At 49.4% G+C, this 19963-nt stretch overlaps 1 protein-coding gene across 1 annotated transcript in view; it reads right to left on the bottom strand.

The window, feature by feature from the left end:
* Positions 1 to 1455: 1455 nt before the first annotated feature.
* LOC146058556 (uncharacterized) overlaps positions 1456 to 19963 on the bottom strand; it is a 66266-nt gene continuing 47758 nt past the window's right edge. The window contains exon 3 of the mRNA XM_083170840.1: positions 1456 to 1563. Within this exon, the coding sequence (XP_083026966.1) occupies positions 1456 to 1563 (108 nt within the window). The remainder of the gene's footprint in view (positions 1564 to 19963) is intronic.

Consider the following 19963-nt stretch of genomic DNA (forward strand, 5'->3'; position numbering starts at 1 on the left):
TTAACAGTAAATTATTACCATAGTAACCCCCCCACCCTTGGTGACCAAGAGGTGCCCTATGCTATTCACCATTAGGGGGGGGAGGAGACACATATTTTTTCAGTACTCCTTTGTGTGTGTTTTGATGGAGTATATTGTGTGTTCCCCAATTCATGATGACTGGATATATAGGGGTACTGTAAATTCAATAGCAAAGCTATGAAGGCAAGCAATGCCGATAGCTCGCCATCAGTATTCAACTACCCCCTGTTCACTCTTCGTTTCTACCTCGCTGGTTCTTTTCAGCAAGGTGGAAATGGCGAGTGCCGCCATCAAAATGGCGGGACTCACCACAAAATGCAGTGGGCTCGCAGCATTTGTAGCAAAACTCGCCATTTAGGGGAATCCTCACTGTCCTCTGACAATGAGGATTTCCCCGGAACATTGAGTACAGCGAGCGGCCGGCAAGGGGGTTTGACAGCGAGGATGGCCTATTTTTGGCGACCTTCGATGAAAACAAGCCATCCTCACTGCACAAACCCCCATTGCCCTCTGCATTGAATATTACCCATAGTTGGGATGGAGATTTGCGATGGTTGTTTGAGAATGATGGCTTTATGGTGATTTATCAGCAATGTTGCCTAAAAGCAGGAAATGGCATAGATGGAGTAGGTTGATGGATGGCAATGGTATAGATGGAGTAAATGAATAGCTAGCAGTGGTATGGATGGAGTAAATGGATGGAGGGCAATGGCATGGATGGAGTAGATGGATAGAGGGGCAATGTCATGGATGGAGTAGATGGATGGAGGGCAATGGCATGGATGGAGTAGATGGATGGAGGGCAATGGCATGGATGGAGTAGATGGATGGAGGGCAATGGCATGGATGGAGTAGATTGATGGAGGGCAATGGCATGGATGGAGTAGATGGATGGAGGGCAATGGCATGGAGGAAAATGGCATGGATGGAGTAGATAGATGGAGGGCAATGGCATGGATGGAGTAGATGGATGGAGGGCAATGGCATGGAGAGAAATGGCATGGATGGAGTAGATGGATGGAGGGCAATGGCATGGATGGAGTATATGGCAGTGGCATGGATAGAGTAGAGGGGTGTATTCTTGGTATGGATGGAGTGTGGCCTACCTCCAGTGAAGTTGTGATTACAAGAGGGATGTGGTGGCTCTACTATTTCCCTAAACTATATAAACCAGCCATAAGCGTGATGAGACCATGCAGAGGATTAGGTGTGATCAGTAGTCGATTGTGTCACCACTTAACATAGGGAGTCAATGGCACATACATACATATTTAAAATAATTTTGTGGCCTCCTTAAAAAAAAAAAGGCAGGGAAGTCATTTTAGTCTTATTGACAACTGTCACACTTTGTTGTGTGTGTCACTGCCTGGATCAAGATAACTCTAATTTGTGCATAGAGGTAACTGAGTTATCTCCCTCACCCCCAAATACTGACTAAGAAGTATGAGGAGGACCTTCAGGCACGTCTGACGTTGTGAGCAGACATTTCTCCTCCAGTTTTTCATCATTTAACTTCACTCTTATATTGAAGTTGCTGCTTTGCTTATAAAATATAAATGAGTATTGCAGTATTAATGCACAATAATGACACTAATAAATTATTTGTAGAGTTTAACTTTCTTCCTCAACTTCGTTTGGAAATCTGTTTCAAACAAAAATGTCTCTTTCTGTAAAAATTTTACTATTGTACAAGTAATATTAACCTATCTCTCAATCTGAGCCTCTTATTCTCTATTCCAGTGGTACCCAAACTGTGTGCCGTGGCACCCTGGGGTGCCTTGGGGGACTAGCAGGGGTGCCCTGGGTTGGTGGTCCAGGACCAATGTAAGTTCTTTATGTCCATTATAATAGTCAAATTGTGGACAAACAGAAGTGAATCCTGTCCACATAACTGACCCTAAGGATGAGGTATAAACACAATTTATTTAACTTAATACTGTATTTGTTTCTGACTATCTCAATAAGACATTTTTAGCCTAGGGGGTGCCACGAAAACATTTCTGATGCTTCAAAGTGCTGTGATTCAAAAACTTTGGTAACCCCTGCTCTATTCTCTGTCACAGGAAAGTATTGTTGGGCTGCACCCACTCCTTGAGTTTTTCACTGAAAATGTACCTGCATAATTTATCAAATTCCAGAGCCACACTTTTAAGCTTCCCAAATCTATTCTACCCACTTATATGTAACCCTCTAGCCCAGTGGTGCCCAACCTGTGGCACTTGTACCCCTGGGTTACTCTGCAAACCAGTTGGGCATACTTAAAAACAATATTGTAATGACAGAAGAAGTCATCTCCCGATGGTGGAAGAAGTTTCTCATTGCCATGGAGAGGAACGGCGTTGCATCACTTCCGGTTCCGTCTACAGAGTCATCAACATCTCATGCTTTTGCCTGACCAGCAATCCACTGGGAGCTACCTGCGCTGCCGTCAGACATCAGCAATCATCTGCCTGCGCTGACACGGGTCAGCCCTATCAAACAATCAGCATGCTGACAGCCATTCACTGACTGGCTGTAGGCTATGGGAGCAGGTAGAGAATTTAGCTGGGTTGCTTTGATTGTGTGTAATGCAATTCCTTCTTATGGCATTCACCTGTCTGCGTCCCCTGGTGTACATATGGGTGTATGAGTGCAAGAACTGAGATGTCTATAGTCAGCAACTGTGTACAATATCCTTAGATGCCAACTTCCCTCATACAACGGAAATCTGCCCCAGACCTTTAGCAGATGCTCATGGCCTGATTAACCAATAGGCTGATTAGGCTGCAGCATGGAACGCTGGGAGGGCGCAGCGCCAGCATGATAGATTTCACTAGGATGGGAGTGATTCTTGGTGCCACTAGAGTTGGGAACTGTGAGAGCAGCGGTATCTGCTGGGATTGCCGGTGTCACTGAGGCAGATACACCTGGAAGAGGAGATCCTGGGCGGGATGCACGAACATCCGCAGGACTCCCTTAGACTTGTAGTTCACCTGTAAAAAGAATGTTAAAATAAACACACTCCTAGAATAGTAAAACTTTATTACATATATTTTACACCAATCACACATACATTACCCTTCCTCTCTCCCACAAAGCTTCTCCGGAACAACTCACCCCACACTGACAGCAGAGTGAGCCAAGTCCCTCACCCCGCACTGACAGCAGAGTGAGCCAAGTCCCTCACCCCGCACTGACAGCAGAGTGAGCCAAGTCCCTCACCCCGCACTGACAGCAGAGTGAGCCAAGTCCCTCACCCCACACTGATAGCAGAGTGAGCCAAGTCCCTCACCCCGCACTGACAGCAGAGTGAGCCAAGTCCCTCACCCCGCACTGACAGCAGAGTGAGCCAAGTCCCTCACCCCGCACTGACAGCAGAGTGAGCCAAGTCCCTCACCCCGCACTGACAGCAGAGTGAGCCAAGTCCCTCACCCCGCACTGACAGCAGAGTGAGCCAAGTCCCTCACCCCGCACTGACAGCAGAGTGAGCCAAGTCCCTCACCCCGCACTGACAGCAGAGTGAGCCAAGTCCCTCACCCCGCACTGACAGCAGAGTGAGCCAAGTCCCTCACCCCACACTGATAACCTCTTTGCTGGGGAACCTGCTCAGCCCTGATTGGCTATAGGCAAGTAAGAAGTGTCCCCCGGCTGTGGCATGATACCGCTGGCTGCTGGAGCCCAGTGCTGGTTCCAAAATATGGGGGACCCCCAGTTTTTTTTATCCCCCCATATTTTTCCAAGAGCCTGGTGCTGGTTTCTTAAATACTGGCGAATCACACAAATTTTCTTCCCTGTATTTGGGGAACCAGGACCAGCTCAATGAGCCCGGGGCTGGTAATATTGGGGAGGGGGGACCTCATGCCGTATTTTTAAAAAGGTTTACACAAATCCGCACATTCCTTTGTCTAAAAAAAATCCTACTCTTGTTAGTAAAAAAACACGTGTAAAATAAATCGTATATTTTCGTGACTTAAATCGCCGTGACTTTGTCTACAAAAAAATGCTCCCTATTACATTCATATGTTGAAAAGTTTCAGCTGGGTATTCTGTACATGTAGTAGAATCCAGTGTTGTCCCCAGAACCATTATTTAGCGTGCATTGTACCATCGCACCATCGCTATTACGTGCATTGTACCATCGCACCATCGCTATTACGTGCATTGTACCATCGCACCATCGCTATGACGTGCATTGTACCATCGCACCATCGCTATTACGTGCATTGTACCATCGCACCATCGCTATTACACCGCACACTCCATCCAGTCAGGGTAAAGTGCAAGGACTGATTACCGTAACCTGGCTCTCGGTGGTCACAGGGGACAGATTAAGTCACTCAGGCAGATTACCTGATCCACGTCTGCAAATATTACCACTCACTGTCAGTGTAAATAGCAATCACCACTGCCTGTCCCGTGTAGACATCCTATTTACTCTGAGAATACAGATTACGTTTCTCTGGGATGGCGACGCCTAATTGACATTGATAGGGCACACTGTTATGGTGCGGAAAATGAAGCGAGGCTGTGGCTGTTCTAAACCCCTGTGATCTGTCACTGGGCCCGATTCAGGCCTGCTCGCTACGCTGCGTATATTATATTCGGAGCCTAACGAGCATGTTAACGCTGCCCCTCGAAATGCGCACCCCTCACCTTCCGAATCTACGCTGCAAGCGCATGCACAGAGGAAAAATCCTTTGATTACTTACCATCTTAACTTTATTATCCGCCGCACGGTCTTCTGTGAATTGGGGGTGAACGTTGAAGTTATTTGACATCAGCCACTGCCCTGAGCAGGCGTGGTAATGCCTGTGTTCCCTGCGACCCACCCAGTTCTACTATGGGCCCGCCACTTTTTGTGTAAAATCCCATAAAACGCCGGGTTTCCACCCCGGAATGTTAATCAGGCCGCAAGCACCACGGGGGATTGAAAATCTTGCCAACGGTGCTTGCTGCGGCGGTTCTCACATGCGCAGTCCCCCATCATGACAGAGGGGCCGAATTCCCCCCACTGTTCCTCACCGCTACATTTATTTTCCAATGAGAATGCTATGAGGCTAAGGGGGTTATTCAGACCTGATTGGTTCCCTGCTAATTTGCAGAGCCCTGCGATCAGATAGCCCAGTGTGCGCAGTCTGTGCGTAGCCCAGGACGTACTCGGCCAGTGTGATCCGGGTGATGGAGGCCGGAGCTGACGCCACACGTCGTTCATATTATGGAAGCAAGATAATAAAGTGAAAGAAAGAAGCTGCACTTACATACATGTTTAATATAAGTTGTACTGGATTCAGTTAGTCAGGGACTCAGGGTATAGAAATAAGATTCAGTGGCTAATTCAGAATGGATCATTAACGTGAGAAGTCTCAGCGAGGAGTGAACTGTAAGGAGAAAGCCGACAGAAAAAGAGAAAACGCCTTTTGCAAAATGCGAGAGAATTGCAAATGGAACGCTACTGACTATCCTCTTGCAAATCCATACTCAGTTCCCGAAACATTCAACAGTTTTTGCCACCTGCGCTGATGTGAGGAACTCTGAGGCCCTCACTAATCTATGACTGGGACAGGGTGAAGGTGGACATCGCTGACATCACAGACCCGCCTGGGCACAGCTGTGTTTCTTCAGACGCACCCAGAAAACGTCAGGTTACCAACCCCAAACGCCGGCTTCCTGTGTCATACTCCGGGCAAATTGCGTTTACGATCCATGTGTATTTTCATATGTGTGCGATGCAGACGTACGTATGTGCAATCTTTTGATAATCGCTCGATTTGTTAATTCTCTGATTAGTGATATATTCTGAATTAGCCACTCTGGTCACTGCCTCTGGAGGTGCGGGTGGAATCCGCCTACTCTATCTGGTTGGAACATGCGCAGTGTGGCTGGAACATGCCCAACGTCAGGTGGCTTAGCATTCATCCTATTGCTGATTCCTCGTTCTCGGCAGAGGAGGAACTACCATTGGTGCAGCAGGTGCATTGCACCGGGGCCCCTGAGGGCTAAGGGCCCCACTGCTGTGTGGCATATTGTGAACTTGGGTTGGACTTAAGGAGGGGGCCCAAATTATATTTTTGCACCTGGGCCAAGCACTTACAAGTTCTGACACTGGTTCTTGGGCAAATCTCCAATGATCGCAGTTTTGACATCTAACAAATGTTATATACAAATATGAACAGAATCAGCGTACTTTTATTTGTTGGATACACATAAAATTGTAGCTATTTGTGCAAACACCAGAACAATGCGCAATGCTAAGATCCAATTAGAAATGACAATTTGCGGCAGTTGCAAAGTTGTGCAACCTTTCTACCTAAAGCTACTTAGAAGAAATACATGAAAAAGTGGGCAAACCATCCTGGAGGATTCAGTATTGAATCCCGGCGGTCGGGATCCCGGCGTTCAGAATCCCGACGCCGGAATCCCGACAGCCGAAATGCCGACAAGGGGGGGACGTGGATCGCCCCCCCTTGCGGGCTCGCTGCGCTCGCCACGCAGCGGGCCCGGTGCCTCGCTACGCTCGGCACACTAATTTATTCTCCCTCCAGGGGTGTCGTGGACACCCCAGGAGGGAGAAAGTGTCGGCATTTCGGCGGTCGGGATTCCGGCGTCGGGATTCTGAACGCCGGGATCCCGACCGCCGGGATATTAACTGCATCCCATCCTGGACCCCCAAAAAGCCGCAGCTGAGATAGTGGGACCATATAGACAGCTGAACGTACTGGACATTTTTAAAAGATGTCAAATGGATGATGGCCCTTATTCAGATCTGATCGCAGTACAAATTTGTTCTTAAAATGGGCAAAACCATGTGCACTGCAGGTGGGGCAGATGTAACATGTGCAGAGAGAGTTAAATTTGCGTGAGTTTATTTTTACACTGAAATTTCAGTTTCAACACACCCCACCCAAATGTAACTGTCTCTCTGTGCATCTGTTACATCTGCCCCACTTGCAGTGCACATGGTTTAGGCCATTTTGTGAACAAATTTGGACTGCGGCCAGATCTGAATAAGGGACGATGTTTGCACTCTTATAAATGGTTGAAACATGATAGCAAGCAAGTGACGTCCATCAAATCCACACGTTTCCAGCATTTTGGGGAACTGAAAATTGTCTGAATAGTAAATTTTCATTGTTTTCATAAGAGTTTGTAAAAAGTTGGAATAATCACATTTACCTCTAATCTGCAAGCTAACCCCCCCCCCCCCCTTATCCATACACCTCCATGCAGTGGCGTTGAGTGGTTACTTTTTACCCAAGCCCGGGTCTGCTGGAGGTGCCTGGGTTCTGCTCCCCCTCCCCCGTTGCAGGGAGCCGTACAGATGGGAGAGGGATGGCAGCTGCTCAGTGTCGTGTGCTGAACCGGGGAGAGAGCTACAGCGACAGCCTGTGCTAACGCTCCCTCTCGTTTATTTTGTTTTATGGGAGTGTGGCCACACCTACATCCCTCATCAACTAGTCGAAAAAACTGCACTTTTTGATGTTTGACGTTTTTTAGGTCAAATTTACTTTCAACCTATTTAATTACAGTGCCGATTTTTCCATTAGAAATCCAGCATGGTCAACAAATACGTGGATCGGCAAATTACTCAATGCAGTTTCAACATGAAAAACAAAAAATGTGAAACTGTATTAGTGAAAAATCAGTAAAAACCGTCCTGAAATGGATGAAATTGAATACTAAATTCTGTTTTTTTTCCATCTAGCTGAAAAAAACCCCAGATGTAATTGAATACCCCCCATTTTCTGCTAGTAATTGAATTGCTTAACAAGGGCAACTGTAAACGGACTTTCTGAACTCCCAGCATTTAAATGTTCATTCACTCAATTATTTTGTTTTCTATTTCTCCCCCTTTTACATTTCATTGATTTGCTGACAGTTCATGTGGAAAGATACATAAATGCTGTTAATGATGCCACAAAGCAGAAAGTTCCAAAAGTTGGAACACAAATAGTCTTTGCAATCTAAGATGCCAGAGGGTCAAACAACACAATTAGGGCATCTACTCTTATTGTCTATTGCACTGGAAAAATTGACCTATAGTGAAAAAAGCCTGAACTAGATTGAAATAAATGTCATTTTATGTGTGCAAAACAAATATGTTTATTTAACGCTTCCTCCGCAAACATTTTCTGCATGGCTGCGTAACCTTGTACACCTAATCATTATTTTAAAAGTTTTAAAATGCATTCGTAAAGCCTTTTAGTGGCCGAGGCCTTTGAAGAACATGAGAAATGTTTTACTTATATTGAATATTGATGGAACAGCAAGCCTATTTGAATAGTAGTCAAAAGACAGAGCATGCATCAAGATCCTGATATTTGTGATGCATACCTCTTTACCTTTGAAGTTTTACAAGCAAGCGGGACTTGCTGTGTCGGCGGTGCGATCAAAGCGAAAAAGGGGCCGGGGCCGGTGCTAGGGGGTTCGGTGCCCTCCTGCAAACTATAAATTTGCGCCCACCCAAGCTTTACAAAGGGACAGCACACAGCAAAAGAAAAATGTGTGCTCTCACAAGGAAGGGGAATGGCCACACAATAGTACTCCCACTCCAAATTACACCGCATAGTAGCACAATATTATTCACCTTACACAGCTGTAACTAGCCATTTTGGTACCATGAGTTAAAAAACAGGGAGAGTTTGCGCCATAGCAGCCCTCAAAAATGTAGGGGCGTGGTCACATAAAAACACCAATTACACCGTAACCCCCATAACACATTATGCTTCACACCTCAATACCCATTACACATTATACCACACACAGTAAGGCAAATTATACATTATGCCACACATCATGATGCCCGTAACACAATACGCAGCACACCATAATGCCCATTACACATTATGCCACACACAGTAATTCCCCTGACAAAATATGCCATGCACCATAATGCCCATATGACATTGGCACACATTATGCTACACATAATGCCCTGAGTACTCCTGGATATGCCTACATTTGAAGGGCTGCTTATTCATAACGCCCACACCAGTTGCCAAAAGTAGTTGCTCTGCTTATACGTAGTGCTTACACCAGTTGCCGACATTAGTAGCACTGTGTAACCATATGCCCACACCAGTTGCCAACAGCAGTAGCACTACCTATACACGTGCCCACACCAGTTGCCGACAGCAGTAGCGCTGCCTATACACGTGCCCACATTAGTTACCGACATTAGTAGTGCTGCCTACACATGTGCCCACACCAGTTGCCGACATTAGTAGCGCTGCCTATACATAATGCCCACACCAGTATCTGACAGTAGTAGAGCTGCCTATACACGTGCCCACACCAGTTGGCGACATTAGTAGCGCTGCCTATACATGTGCCCACACCAGTTGCCGACATTAGTAGCACTGCCTATACATAATGCCCACACCAGTTGCCGACAGTAGTAGCGCTGCCTATACATAACGCCCACACCAGTTGCCGACAGTAGTAGCGCTGCCTATACATGTGCCCACACCAGTTGCCGACATTTGTGGAGCTGCCTATACATAACGCCCACACTAGTTGCCGACAGTAGTAGTGCTGCCTATACATATGCCCACAGAAGTTGCTGACATTAGTAGCGCTGCCTATACATAATGCCCACACCAGTTGCCGATATTTGTAGCGCTGCCTATACATGTGCCAACACCAGTTGCCGACATTAGTAGCGCTGACTATATACGTGCCCACACCAGTTGCCGACAGTAGTAGCACTGCCTATACACGTGCCCACACCAGTTGCCAACATTAGTAGTGCTGCCTATACATGTTCCCACACCAGTTGCCAACAGTAGTATCGCTGCCTATACACGTGCCTACACCAGTTGCCAACATTAGTAGTGCTGACTATACACGTGCCCACACCAGTTGCTGACATTAGTAGCGCTGCCTATACATAATGCCCGCACCAGCTGCCAACAGTAGTAGCGCTGCCTATACATAACACCCACACCAGTTGCTGACAGTCATTATCGCTGCCTATACATAACGTCCACACCAGTTGCTGACATTAGTAGCGCTGTCTACACACATGCTCACACCAGTTGTTGACATTAGTAGCGCTGACTATACACGTGCCCACACCAGTTGCCGACATTAGTAGTGCTGACTATACACATAATGCCCACACCAGTTGCCGACATTAGTAGCGCTGTCTACACACATGCTCACACCAGTTGTCGACATTAGTAGCGCTGACTATACATGTGCCCACACCAGTTGCCTACATTAGTAGCACTGACTATACATGTGCCCACACCAGTTGCCGACATTAGTAGCGCTGACTATACACGTGCCCACACCAGTTGCCGACATTAGCAGTGCTGTCTACACACACATGCTCACACCAGTTGCCGACATTAGTAGTGCTGCCTATACATGTTCCCACACCAGTTGCCGACAGTAGTAGCACTACCTATACACATGCCCACATCATTTGCCGACATAGTACACTCACACTTTTGTCTCTTGGCAGCTCAGCCTCTCCTGTGTCTTCAGTCTTGCTCCCTCATAGCCCCGCCCCCTTCTGTGTAACCCGCCCCTAAGCCCGTGTAGCCCCGCCCCCTCCACCCGTGTAGCCCCGCCCCTTTTCGGCCATACTGCTGACTTGATATTTAGTAGCCTGGAGGGAGCTCTGTGCCTCCGACGCTGCTGCCTGTCATGCAGTGTGACAGGCACAGCCACAGAGGACTCCAGGGGATGCAGAGCAGGGACAGGGCCGCTCCTGCCTGGCGCCTACCTGCTTTGCATCCTCTGCTGAGCGGGTAGCACCGGCCCTGGCTGGGCCACAGGGGAAGGACAGGTCCTCGGACAGAGGGGGGAAAACACTGCAACCCATTTGTTTCATTTCAGGGGTTATGCCCAGCGCTCCCCAAGAAGTGATGTTGAAGTATGGTAATAATAGACGTAGGTCAGCTGCAGCACTCTAAAGGTGGCCATACACTGCTGCGATGTCTCACACCAGTGTACGGCTACCTGATACCCCGCGAGCCGCCCGGGACCTTCTCTGGTGACAGGGACGCATGCCATCCATAACAATTTGTTGTGATGGATGGCATGCATCCCTGCTCCCCGTCTGGCTCACCGCTGGGATGGTCGGGTGGTCGGACGTCCAGCAGGTCAGATGTGCATGGAAATGCACATTGGACCTAAGGGGACATCAAACTGACCCGATTTGTTGGCCCGGTTCATTGGAATCAACGAAATTGTCCCAAATCAGCTCAGTGTATGGGGGCCTTTAGTCTTCTAGGGACCTTCTCGGTTCAGTAAACTATCTAAACACAGTTATTTGGAGCAGTGCTTCCTCCTCAAAGGCAGCTTGTGGTTAGTTAAACTCTCCTGCTGTTACACACCACTGTACTATTGGTAGAAGTTTAAGGTTCTCCAGTGGCCTCTGTTAGGCTGAGTATGTGAAGGAGGTGAACATGTTGCCTTTTTCTTGCTGATTATTTATGGGTTTGTGTCTCAGCATGTATATGTGGTTCTGTTTCTCAGGGTGCCTGGCTTCATGGGTAGGGGTGTGCCCTCACTGCTTCACCCCTGCAGGCAGTGAGGGGATCAGTCAGATTGTAGTGCTGCTCCTACACTGTGACAGGAGCTGTGTACTGCATGTAATCATACAGTGCAGCACCAGCTCCCGTCATTGAGCAGGAGCCATCATTTTGGTGTGATCCTTCAGGGGCTGCAGTCCGCTTTGACTTTTCATAAGAACTGTATTCAGAGATTACAGTTCATAGTCAGATTGTGTCTGTTCCACGTGCACACTCTTCGTACATGTGTGTCTGCTCCACGTGCACACTCTTCGTACATGTGTGTCTGCTCCACGTGCACACCCTTTGTACATGTGTAGAGATAGAGACGGAACTACCATTGGTGCAGCAGGTGCAGTGCTCTTGGGCCCTGAAGACCAAACGGCCCACTGCTGGCCCTTTCACCCTCTTCCTGTAACCCACTGTTTTTCCCTGTCACATTCTGCCTCTCCCTCCCTCTGTCACCCCCTGCCGTATTGCATATTGTGAACTTGACTTGGAGTGGAGAAGTGGGGGTCCCTATTACATTTTTGCACCTGGGTACACAACCCACAAGTTCGGCCACTGTGTAGAGATATTCAATTATAATATCCTTGAAATATACCGATTTTATATCCAATTGTTGGGTATTGTTCCTTGTGTACAGAGATATACCCTTATGTGTAATATACAGCTAGGTGATTTGCTTATTGGAATACAATATGATGGTTCTGCCCTCTTGCTTGGCTAAAGGAGAAACTATCGGCAGATAGAAGTCCCTACACATTAGCATAAAGTCCCTACACATTAGTCCAACCAACTATAGCCCCAATTAGTCTACTGTCATTTTCAGGCTCACCGTACACAAATTATGTCACGGATAGAAAGTACTATTGTCTAAGAAGCACTCAGAGTGCATACACATTCTTTTAAGAGCTATTGAGAAATAAACATCACTTAAATACTGCTTTGTTCCTTTGACTAAACTATAAACTCGCCATCGGGTATCTTTCATGTATGACACGTTAAAATAATGTAACACTTTCAACCTTTAACTCAGTGGCGGTTTTTACCTATAGGCTGCAGGGCTGCAGCCTCCCCCAGGTAAAATCTGCCACTGTCTCTGTCTGTGAGACTGCTCTGGCTTCAATGTGACTGGCAGTGACTGCCTATTGGAAGTCCGACCTGCCAGTCACCCAAGGCAGTCCTATTGGGAGGTGTTCCCTCCCTCCGGGATGCCTCTCTGTGCGCAAATGTGGGGCAGCCGCCAAAACGGGTTCTGCAGCTGATACTGCGCATGCGCTGGACCCTGCAAAGGCAGCCCATGGAGGCTTGGGCAGCGCATGCGTAGTATGTATGAAGTTACTGTGCATGCACTGGTCCCGTTAAGGGGATCGGCAGGTGCAGGGAGCGTGGCGACGGCAGCGGAGAGGGGCCCACATTGCGGCAGCCCCCTCCTCTAAAAGGGTAAGAGCCGCCACTGCCTTAATCACTTAGAGAAGACAGGGACACAAGTGCTGGCGTTTCAAAGTAATGTCAAATTTATTGATTGACAAGTTGACTATTAGATCTGACAATAAGTGATGGCGGCACTAAAGAATGGTCACGGGTAACATAAACACACTCTTACCAAACAGCCGCTGGTGATCAGCTCTCCAACTGGCAACCCACCCGTGCAGGTGGTGTAACCCATCTCCCGTCCAGGAAGATGGGTTTAATGACATACAGCAATGTCGAGAGAACTACTGTAATACATATAAATAAGCGACCGTTCTTTACCGCTGCCCAACATAAAACATAGGGATAGGAGGGAGGGAAAATACCTCCCTGTAAGATCACTTCCTGCCTCCTTCTAACTGCCCACTCCTCCCCTTTTGCACCCCATTGGCCAATGCCCCATCATCAGATCTCACAGTAATCTTAAGGTGTCCATACACACGCAGATTTATCTTCAGATCTGGCTGGTTGGATCAAAAACCTGGTTATGGATGAGAGCAAATGACAGTTGATTATTTGCTTGTTTTTGTTCCAACCAACCAGATCTGCAGATAAATCTTAGTGTAAATCTAGTGTATGGGCACCTTAACACTAGCTACTTAAAGTGACAGCATCTCCAGAACCCTTTATTGGTTTATGTAACCTCTGTGCTTAGTCAGCCATCGGTTTCCTTACAGCTACTGTAGCACAGTAATTCAGTGGTCCTACAACTCAGTCCTCAAGGAGCACTAACAGTTCATGTTTTCCAGGTCATCTGTGGATTTCTAAAATGTGACAGTTGGTGATACACAGTGCACATGCCCGGTGACCTGGAAAACATGAACTGTAATTGCTCCTTGAGGACGGTGTTTGGAAACCGCTGCTCTAATCCATCTCCCTGCATTGAGTTTAGGGACTGATTCATGTTTTTAAGTAACACAAAAAAACAAGCAATGGGGTAAGACCATGTTGCCCAAATACTTGCAGGTGGGGGCTGATGTAACATGTGGGGCAGATGCAATGTGCAAGTGGGGCTGATGTAACATGTACAGGTGGTGCTGATGTAACATTTTGGGCAGATATAACATTTGGGGCAGTTGTAAAATGCAAGTGGGACTGATGTAACATGTGCAGGTGGGGTTGATGTACCATGTGCAGGTGGGGCTGATGTAACATGTGGGGCAGATGTAACGTTAAAGTGGGGCTGATTTAACATGTGCAGGTGGGGCGGTGATGTAATATGTACAGGTGGGGCGGATGTAACACGTGCAGGTGGGGCTGATATCACATGTGCAGTTGGGGTTGATGTAACATGTGGGGCTGAGGTAACCAGGGCTGCTAAGAGGTATGCCGGCCCCCGGGAAATTTTTTGGGTGTGGCCTACTCGGGATGTGGTCACCTCCCCCCAATAAGGCCACGACCCCAAAATGTTTAGGGGGTGAAAAAAAACACTATAAAGGGAGTGTTATTGTCCCCCACCCACCTCAGCAGCACACACCTACAGCATGTGCTGTGCTGACAGCAGGCTCAGTATGAGTTCTCTCGCTGCCAGTGAGACGCTCATGCTGAGGCTGCTGTCAACACAGCACATGCTGTGGGTGTGTGCTGCTGCTGCTGCCCGGGAGGGGGAAGGGGGGGGGGGGGGTCGGACCAGGGTCCCCATTGGGCCCCTCCAGCAAGCACGGGCCCAGGTAATTAGTACTCCCCCCCCTCTTCCCTCTCAGCGGCCCTGGATGTATCATGTACAGGTGGGGCTGATGTAATGTGGGGCAGATGTAACGTGCAAGTGGGGCTGATGTAACATGTGCAGGTGGGGCTGATGTAACATGTACAGGTGGGGCTGATGTAACATGTGGGGCTGATGTAACATGTGCAGGTGGGGCTGATGTAGTATGACGTAGGCAGTAGCGCACGCAGGGGGGGTTTCTGAGTACCCAGAACCCCCCTCAGGAGTCTAAGGGTCCTAGGCTGAAAGCTGAGGTTCCCCTCTTTCTATGGGTACAAAAATTTTAAAAATCCCCGGCACTCAATTAATTACCCGCTCCAGGGGGGCTGCTTTCCGGGTCCAGTGATGCGGAGGCACGGCGCTGGGACGTTCCGGGAGGCTTGCCGTGCGATGCGGTGCTGGCCGCCGGGACTCTCCCCAGGGAGGGGAGGGGAGGTGGGGTGTCCAGCCTGTGACGTTCCAGGAGGGGGGGGGGTGTTGCCGAGCGATGCGGCGCTGGCCGTCGCGACTCTCCCCAGGGAGGGGAGGGGGTGTCTGGCGCCGTGGGAGGGGGTGTCTGTGCTGGCGGGGGAATGATGCGAGTCGCAGCAACGCAATGCTCCCCAGGGAGGGGCGGCTTGCTGGGTGATGCGGCACGGGGGGACCAGCTCCAAAATGCCGCCCTCCAGCGGCTGGCGCCCTAGGCAAATGCCTAAGGCTGCCTAGTGGTGGCGCCGGCCCTGGCTCCAGCTCCACAAATCTAAGAAATCTATTTCCGGGAACTGGAGATCTCTGCAGTCAAGCAAGCTGTCCTCCCACCAGAAAATTATGCCCACTCCACTATACACCCCTCCTCTGCATATTAAACATCCTCTACCACCCTGGAAGTTATGTATCAGGGCCCCTTCATTCAGCCCAATGCCCCTTTCTCCCACCCCATCTCCCACCATCTGTGCATTAAAAGGGTAATTAGTGGAAATTACTGATCCAGGCCCTACATGCAGAGCGGTTGATATAATACCCCCTAACACCCGCGGGACATCAAAGCTTCCCCCACCCCTACCGCTGGAGGATCGGTAGGGGCCCCAATACATTGCTATGCCCAGGGGGTCTACACTGCTGTTGATGCCCCTGTATGTATGTATATATGTATGTATGTATATATATATATATAAATATGTTTGTGTGTGTGTGTGTGTATATATACAGTATATATATCTCTTATATATTTAGCCAGATCTGTCAGTCAAGCAGTGTGGCAAACGGTGGGCGGGGTTTCACGGGTGATTGACAGGCCCATCCACCGTCAGCCACACTGCAAAAGCAAGGCACTTTCGTTCTACTGTTCTCCACAAGCTCACACCCCTCCTCGCACAGCACTCCCCATATGCCTGCCCACTAACTCCATCCACGGCTGCTCACCACCCACAACCCCTCCCCCAACACACTCATCCCCTGGCCGCCCAGCCCCCCCCTCATATACGCGCTGACCACGCGTAACTACTACTTTCCCACCGCCCCGCCAGACATTTCGCCCACCCCCCTTCTGCCTCACACCCAGAGGCGTAGGGAGGGCGGAGCCAGTGGAGCTCACGCTCCAAGCGCAGATTGGCTGAATGGCGCCGCCGGCCCGCCCCCCCCTCCGCAAATGATCAGTCGTCCGTGGCGATCATAATCATACTAATTGTACTAGCGGGCAGCGTGCGCCGGCAGCGCCGCTGCCCGCCCCCCCTCCGCAAATGATTAGTCGTCCGTGGCGATCATAATCATACTAATTGTACTAGCGGGCAGCGTGCGCCGGCGGCGCCGCTGCCCGCCCCCCCTCCGCAAATGATTAGTCGTCCGTGGCGATCATAATCATAATAATTGTACTAGCGGGCAGCGTGCGCCGGCGGCGCCGCTGCCCTGCCCAGCGCCTGCCTCCCGCCCTGCTCACCCGGTCCAAACGTCACGGACGGTGAGGACGGGCGGCTGACTTACTGGTCTCTAAGTTGCTGCTGCTGCTCGGGTCGGCTTCCGGGCAGCGCAGCAGAACTCTACTCCAGACTCTTTCCAGTCACCTGCCCATGCTACCCTCCTCCCTGGCTACAGCAGCGCACATCAGCCATCCCAAGCGCTGGCTGTAGCCTGGAGGAGGAGAAGGTTTCTGCTGCCGCCCGTGACGCCCTGGCCCTGCTGTAATCATTATTCAAGGTGAAGGTGAATTTTTTTTTCTTCTTTTTGTTTTATACAGCTAATTAATGATGTTATGAACATGGTGTTATAAATTTGGGGTTTGGGGGATTGGTGGGGCCCAGGGGGGAAGAGGGGGGGGGGGGCCGCAGCAGATTCCGTTACAGGGTCTTACTGTATATAGCGCAGCAGATTCCGTTAGTGTCTTATATAGCGCAGCAGATTCCATTACAGCACCTTCTATAGTTCAGCAGATTCCGTTACAGTGTCTTATATAGCGCAGCAGATTCCGTTACAGTGTCTTATATAGTGCAGCAGATTCCGTTACAGCGTCTTATACAGCGCAGCAGATTCCGTTGCAGTGTCATATACAGCGCAGCAGATTCCGTTACAGCGTCTTATATAGCGCAACAGATTCCGTTACAGCGTCTTATATAGCGCAACAGATTCCGTTACAGCGTCTTATATAGCGCAGCAGATTCCGTTACAGTGTCTTATATAGCGCAGCAGATTTCGTTACAGCGTCTTATATAGCGCAGCAGATTCCGTTGCAGTGTCATATACAGCGCAGCAGATTCCGTTACAGTGTCTTATATAGTGCAGCAGATTCCGTTACAGCGTCTTATACAGCGCAGCAGATTCCGTTACAGCGTCTTATATAGCACAGCAGATTCCGTTACAGTGTCTTATATAGCGCAGCAGATTCCGTTACAGTGTCTTACATAGCGCAGCAGATTCCGTTACAGCACCTTATATAGCGCAGCAGATTCCATTACAGCACCTTATATAGTTCTTACATAGCACAGCAGATTCCGTTAGTGTCTTATATAGCGCAGCAGATTCCGTTACAGTGTCTTACATAGCGCAGCAGATTCCGTTACAGCACCTTATATAGCGCAGCAGATTCCATTACAGCGTCTTATATAGCGCAGCAGATTCCCTTACAGTGTCTTATATAGAGCAGCAGATTCCATTACAGCGTCTTATACAGCGCAGCAGATTCCGTTGCAGTGTCATATATAGCGCAGCAGATTCCGTTACAGTGTCTTATATAGTGCAGCAGTGTCACGCTCGGGGTACCTCGTGGATCTGTCTGAGGCCCGGAGGTTGGGTGTTTGTGGCTTGAAGGAGACTGGAGAATAGCAGGTTTAATATAACTCTTTATTGTAGCACCAACAAGAGAAGGTAAAACCATATATGAAACTGTAGATCAGGGAACCCAGTGAAGTACCTGGGCAACAGCTGAAAGTCCAGAATGATGGGAGTGATCCCAGAGTCTCTGTTAGTTCACAGGGAAACACAATGGCTAGCTGTGGGAGCTGACGGCAGTGGGCAGTGGAAGCCGGAAGTCAGCGACATCCGAGGACTTGACAGCAGGTGCCGATGCAGACGGCAGGATGGAGAAACGTCAGCGGGCACGGAGGGCTGGCAGTAGCTCGAAGTGCTGATAGCAGGATAGCGAGGCGTCAGCAGGCACGGAAGACTGGCAGTAGGTGCGGAAGCAGACAGCAGGATGATGAGGCGTCAGCAGGCACGGAGACTGGCAGTAGGTGCGGAGGCAGACAGCAGGATGATGAAGCGTCAGCAGGCACGGAGACTGGCAGTAGGTGCACTTGGACCACAGGTAGGCGTGATGATGTGTCAACAGACACGCAGGATTGACGACAGGAGCAGCGGATCGACAGCTGGAGTGTAGATGTGTCAACAGACACGCAGGGCTGGCAGCAGGTGCAACTGGTCGACAGCGGGAGTGTAGATGCGTCAACAGGCACGCAGGGCTGGCAACAGGTATAGCTGGTCGACAGCAGGCGTGTAGATGTGTCAACAGACACGCAGGGCTGGCAGTAGATGCAACTGGTCGACAGCAGACGTGTAGATGTGTCAACAGACACGCAGGGCTGGCAACAGGTGTAGCTGGTCGACAGCAGGCGTGTAGATGTGTCAACAGACACGCAGGGCTGGCAGTAGATGCAACTGGTCGACAGCAGGAGTGCAGATGTGTCAACAGACACGCAGGGCTGAAGCATGTGCAGAGGCTTGAGACACTGTAGTAAACCTGAAAGGGCTGGAGGCAGGATGCAATTGCAAAGTCCAGGAAACAGGTGTGACTCTGTAAGGGCTGGAAGCAGAATGCAAATGCAGGTATCCAGGTATCAGGTGTTGAACTGCAGGTAACGAAGACAGGGATGAAAGATATCACAGGGCAAGGGCAGGAGCACAGGCTGAAGCTTCTTCCACAGGGATTGACAACAAAGCACTGGCGCTTGTATGCCCCAGAGGGCTCTGCTTTATACCCCAGGGCAGATCTTGATGGGAGGAGCTGAACTGGGGTTCTGAACCATTGGCTGGCTACAACAACATGGCGGCGACCGGACTGGAGACAAACAACTTTGGTTAGCTCTCATGCTGGACGCGTGTGCCGCAGTCCCCAGAAGGATGGTCGCAGCCGGAAGACCTAGACGCCGCGCTCCCCGACCTGCACCCGGACGGATGGCCCGCAGGCCCCGCCGCCGGAGATGAACAGGTGAGCGGCGCGTCCTAACCGCGGCCGTGACAGTACCCCCCCCTTTTGAAGTGGACTCTGGACACTTCCATGGTTTTCTTGGATATTGTTGATGAAACTTACGGACCAAAGTGGGAGCATCGACGCGAGCAGCATCCACCCAGGATCGTTCCTCTGGACCGAAGCCTTTCCAGTCTACCAGATACTGAACTTGCCCTGAACGAATTTTAGAGTCCACAATTTTTTTAATTTCAAAAGCAACATCATGTTGAGCTTGAGGCTGAGGGGATTTGGGTACTTTATCCTGGAATCGATTTAATATCAATGGTCTTAATAAAGAGATATGGAATGTATTAGAAATTTTCAAAGAACGAGGCAACTGTAATTTATAAGCCAATGGAGAGATCACCGAAGTTACTGTATATGGCCCAATGAATCGAGGTGCAAACTTCATGGACGGAACTTTGAGTCTAATATTCTTGGTGGAGAGCCAAACTCTGTCGCCCACCTTGAGTTTCGGAGCTGCCCGTCTGTGCCGATCAGAGAATTTCTTGTAACGTTGGGAGGCTTTCTCTAATGAAGCATGAACATTCCTCCAAACGCTTGAGA

Source organism: Crinia signifera, chromosome 2 (genome assembly GCF_055691185.1).
Source record: "Crinia signifera chromosome 2, ASM5569118v1, whole genome shotgun sequence".
Lineage (NCBI taxonomy): Eukaryota > Metazoa > Chordata > Amphibia > Anura > Myobatrachidae > Crinia > Crinia signifera.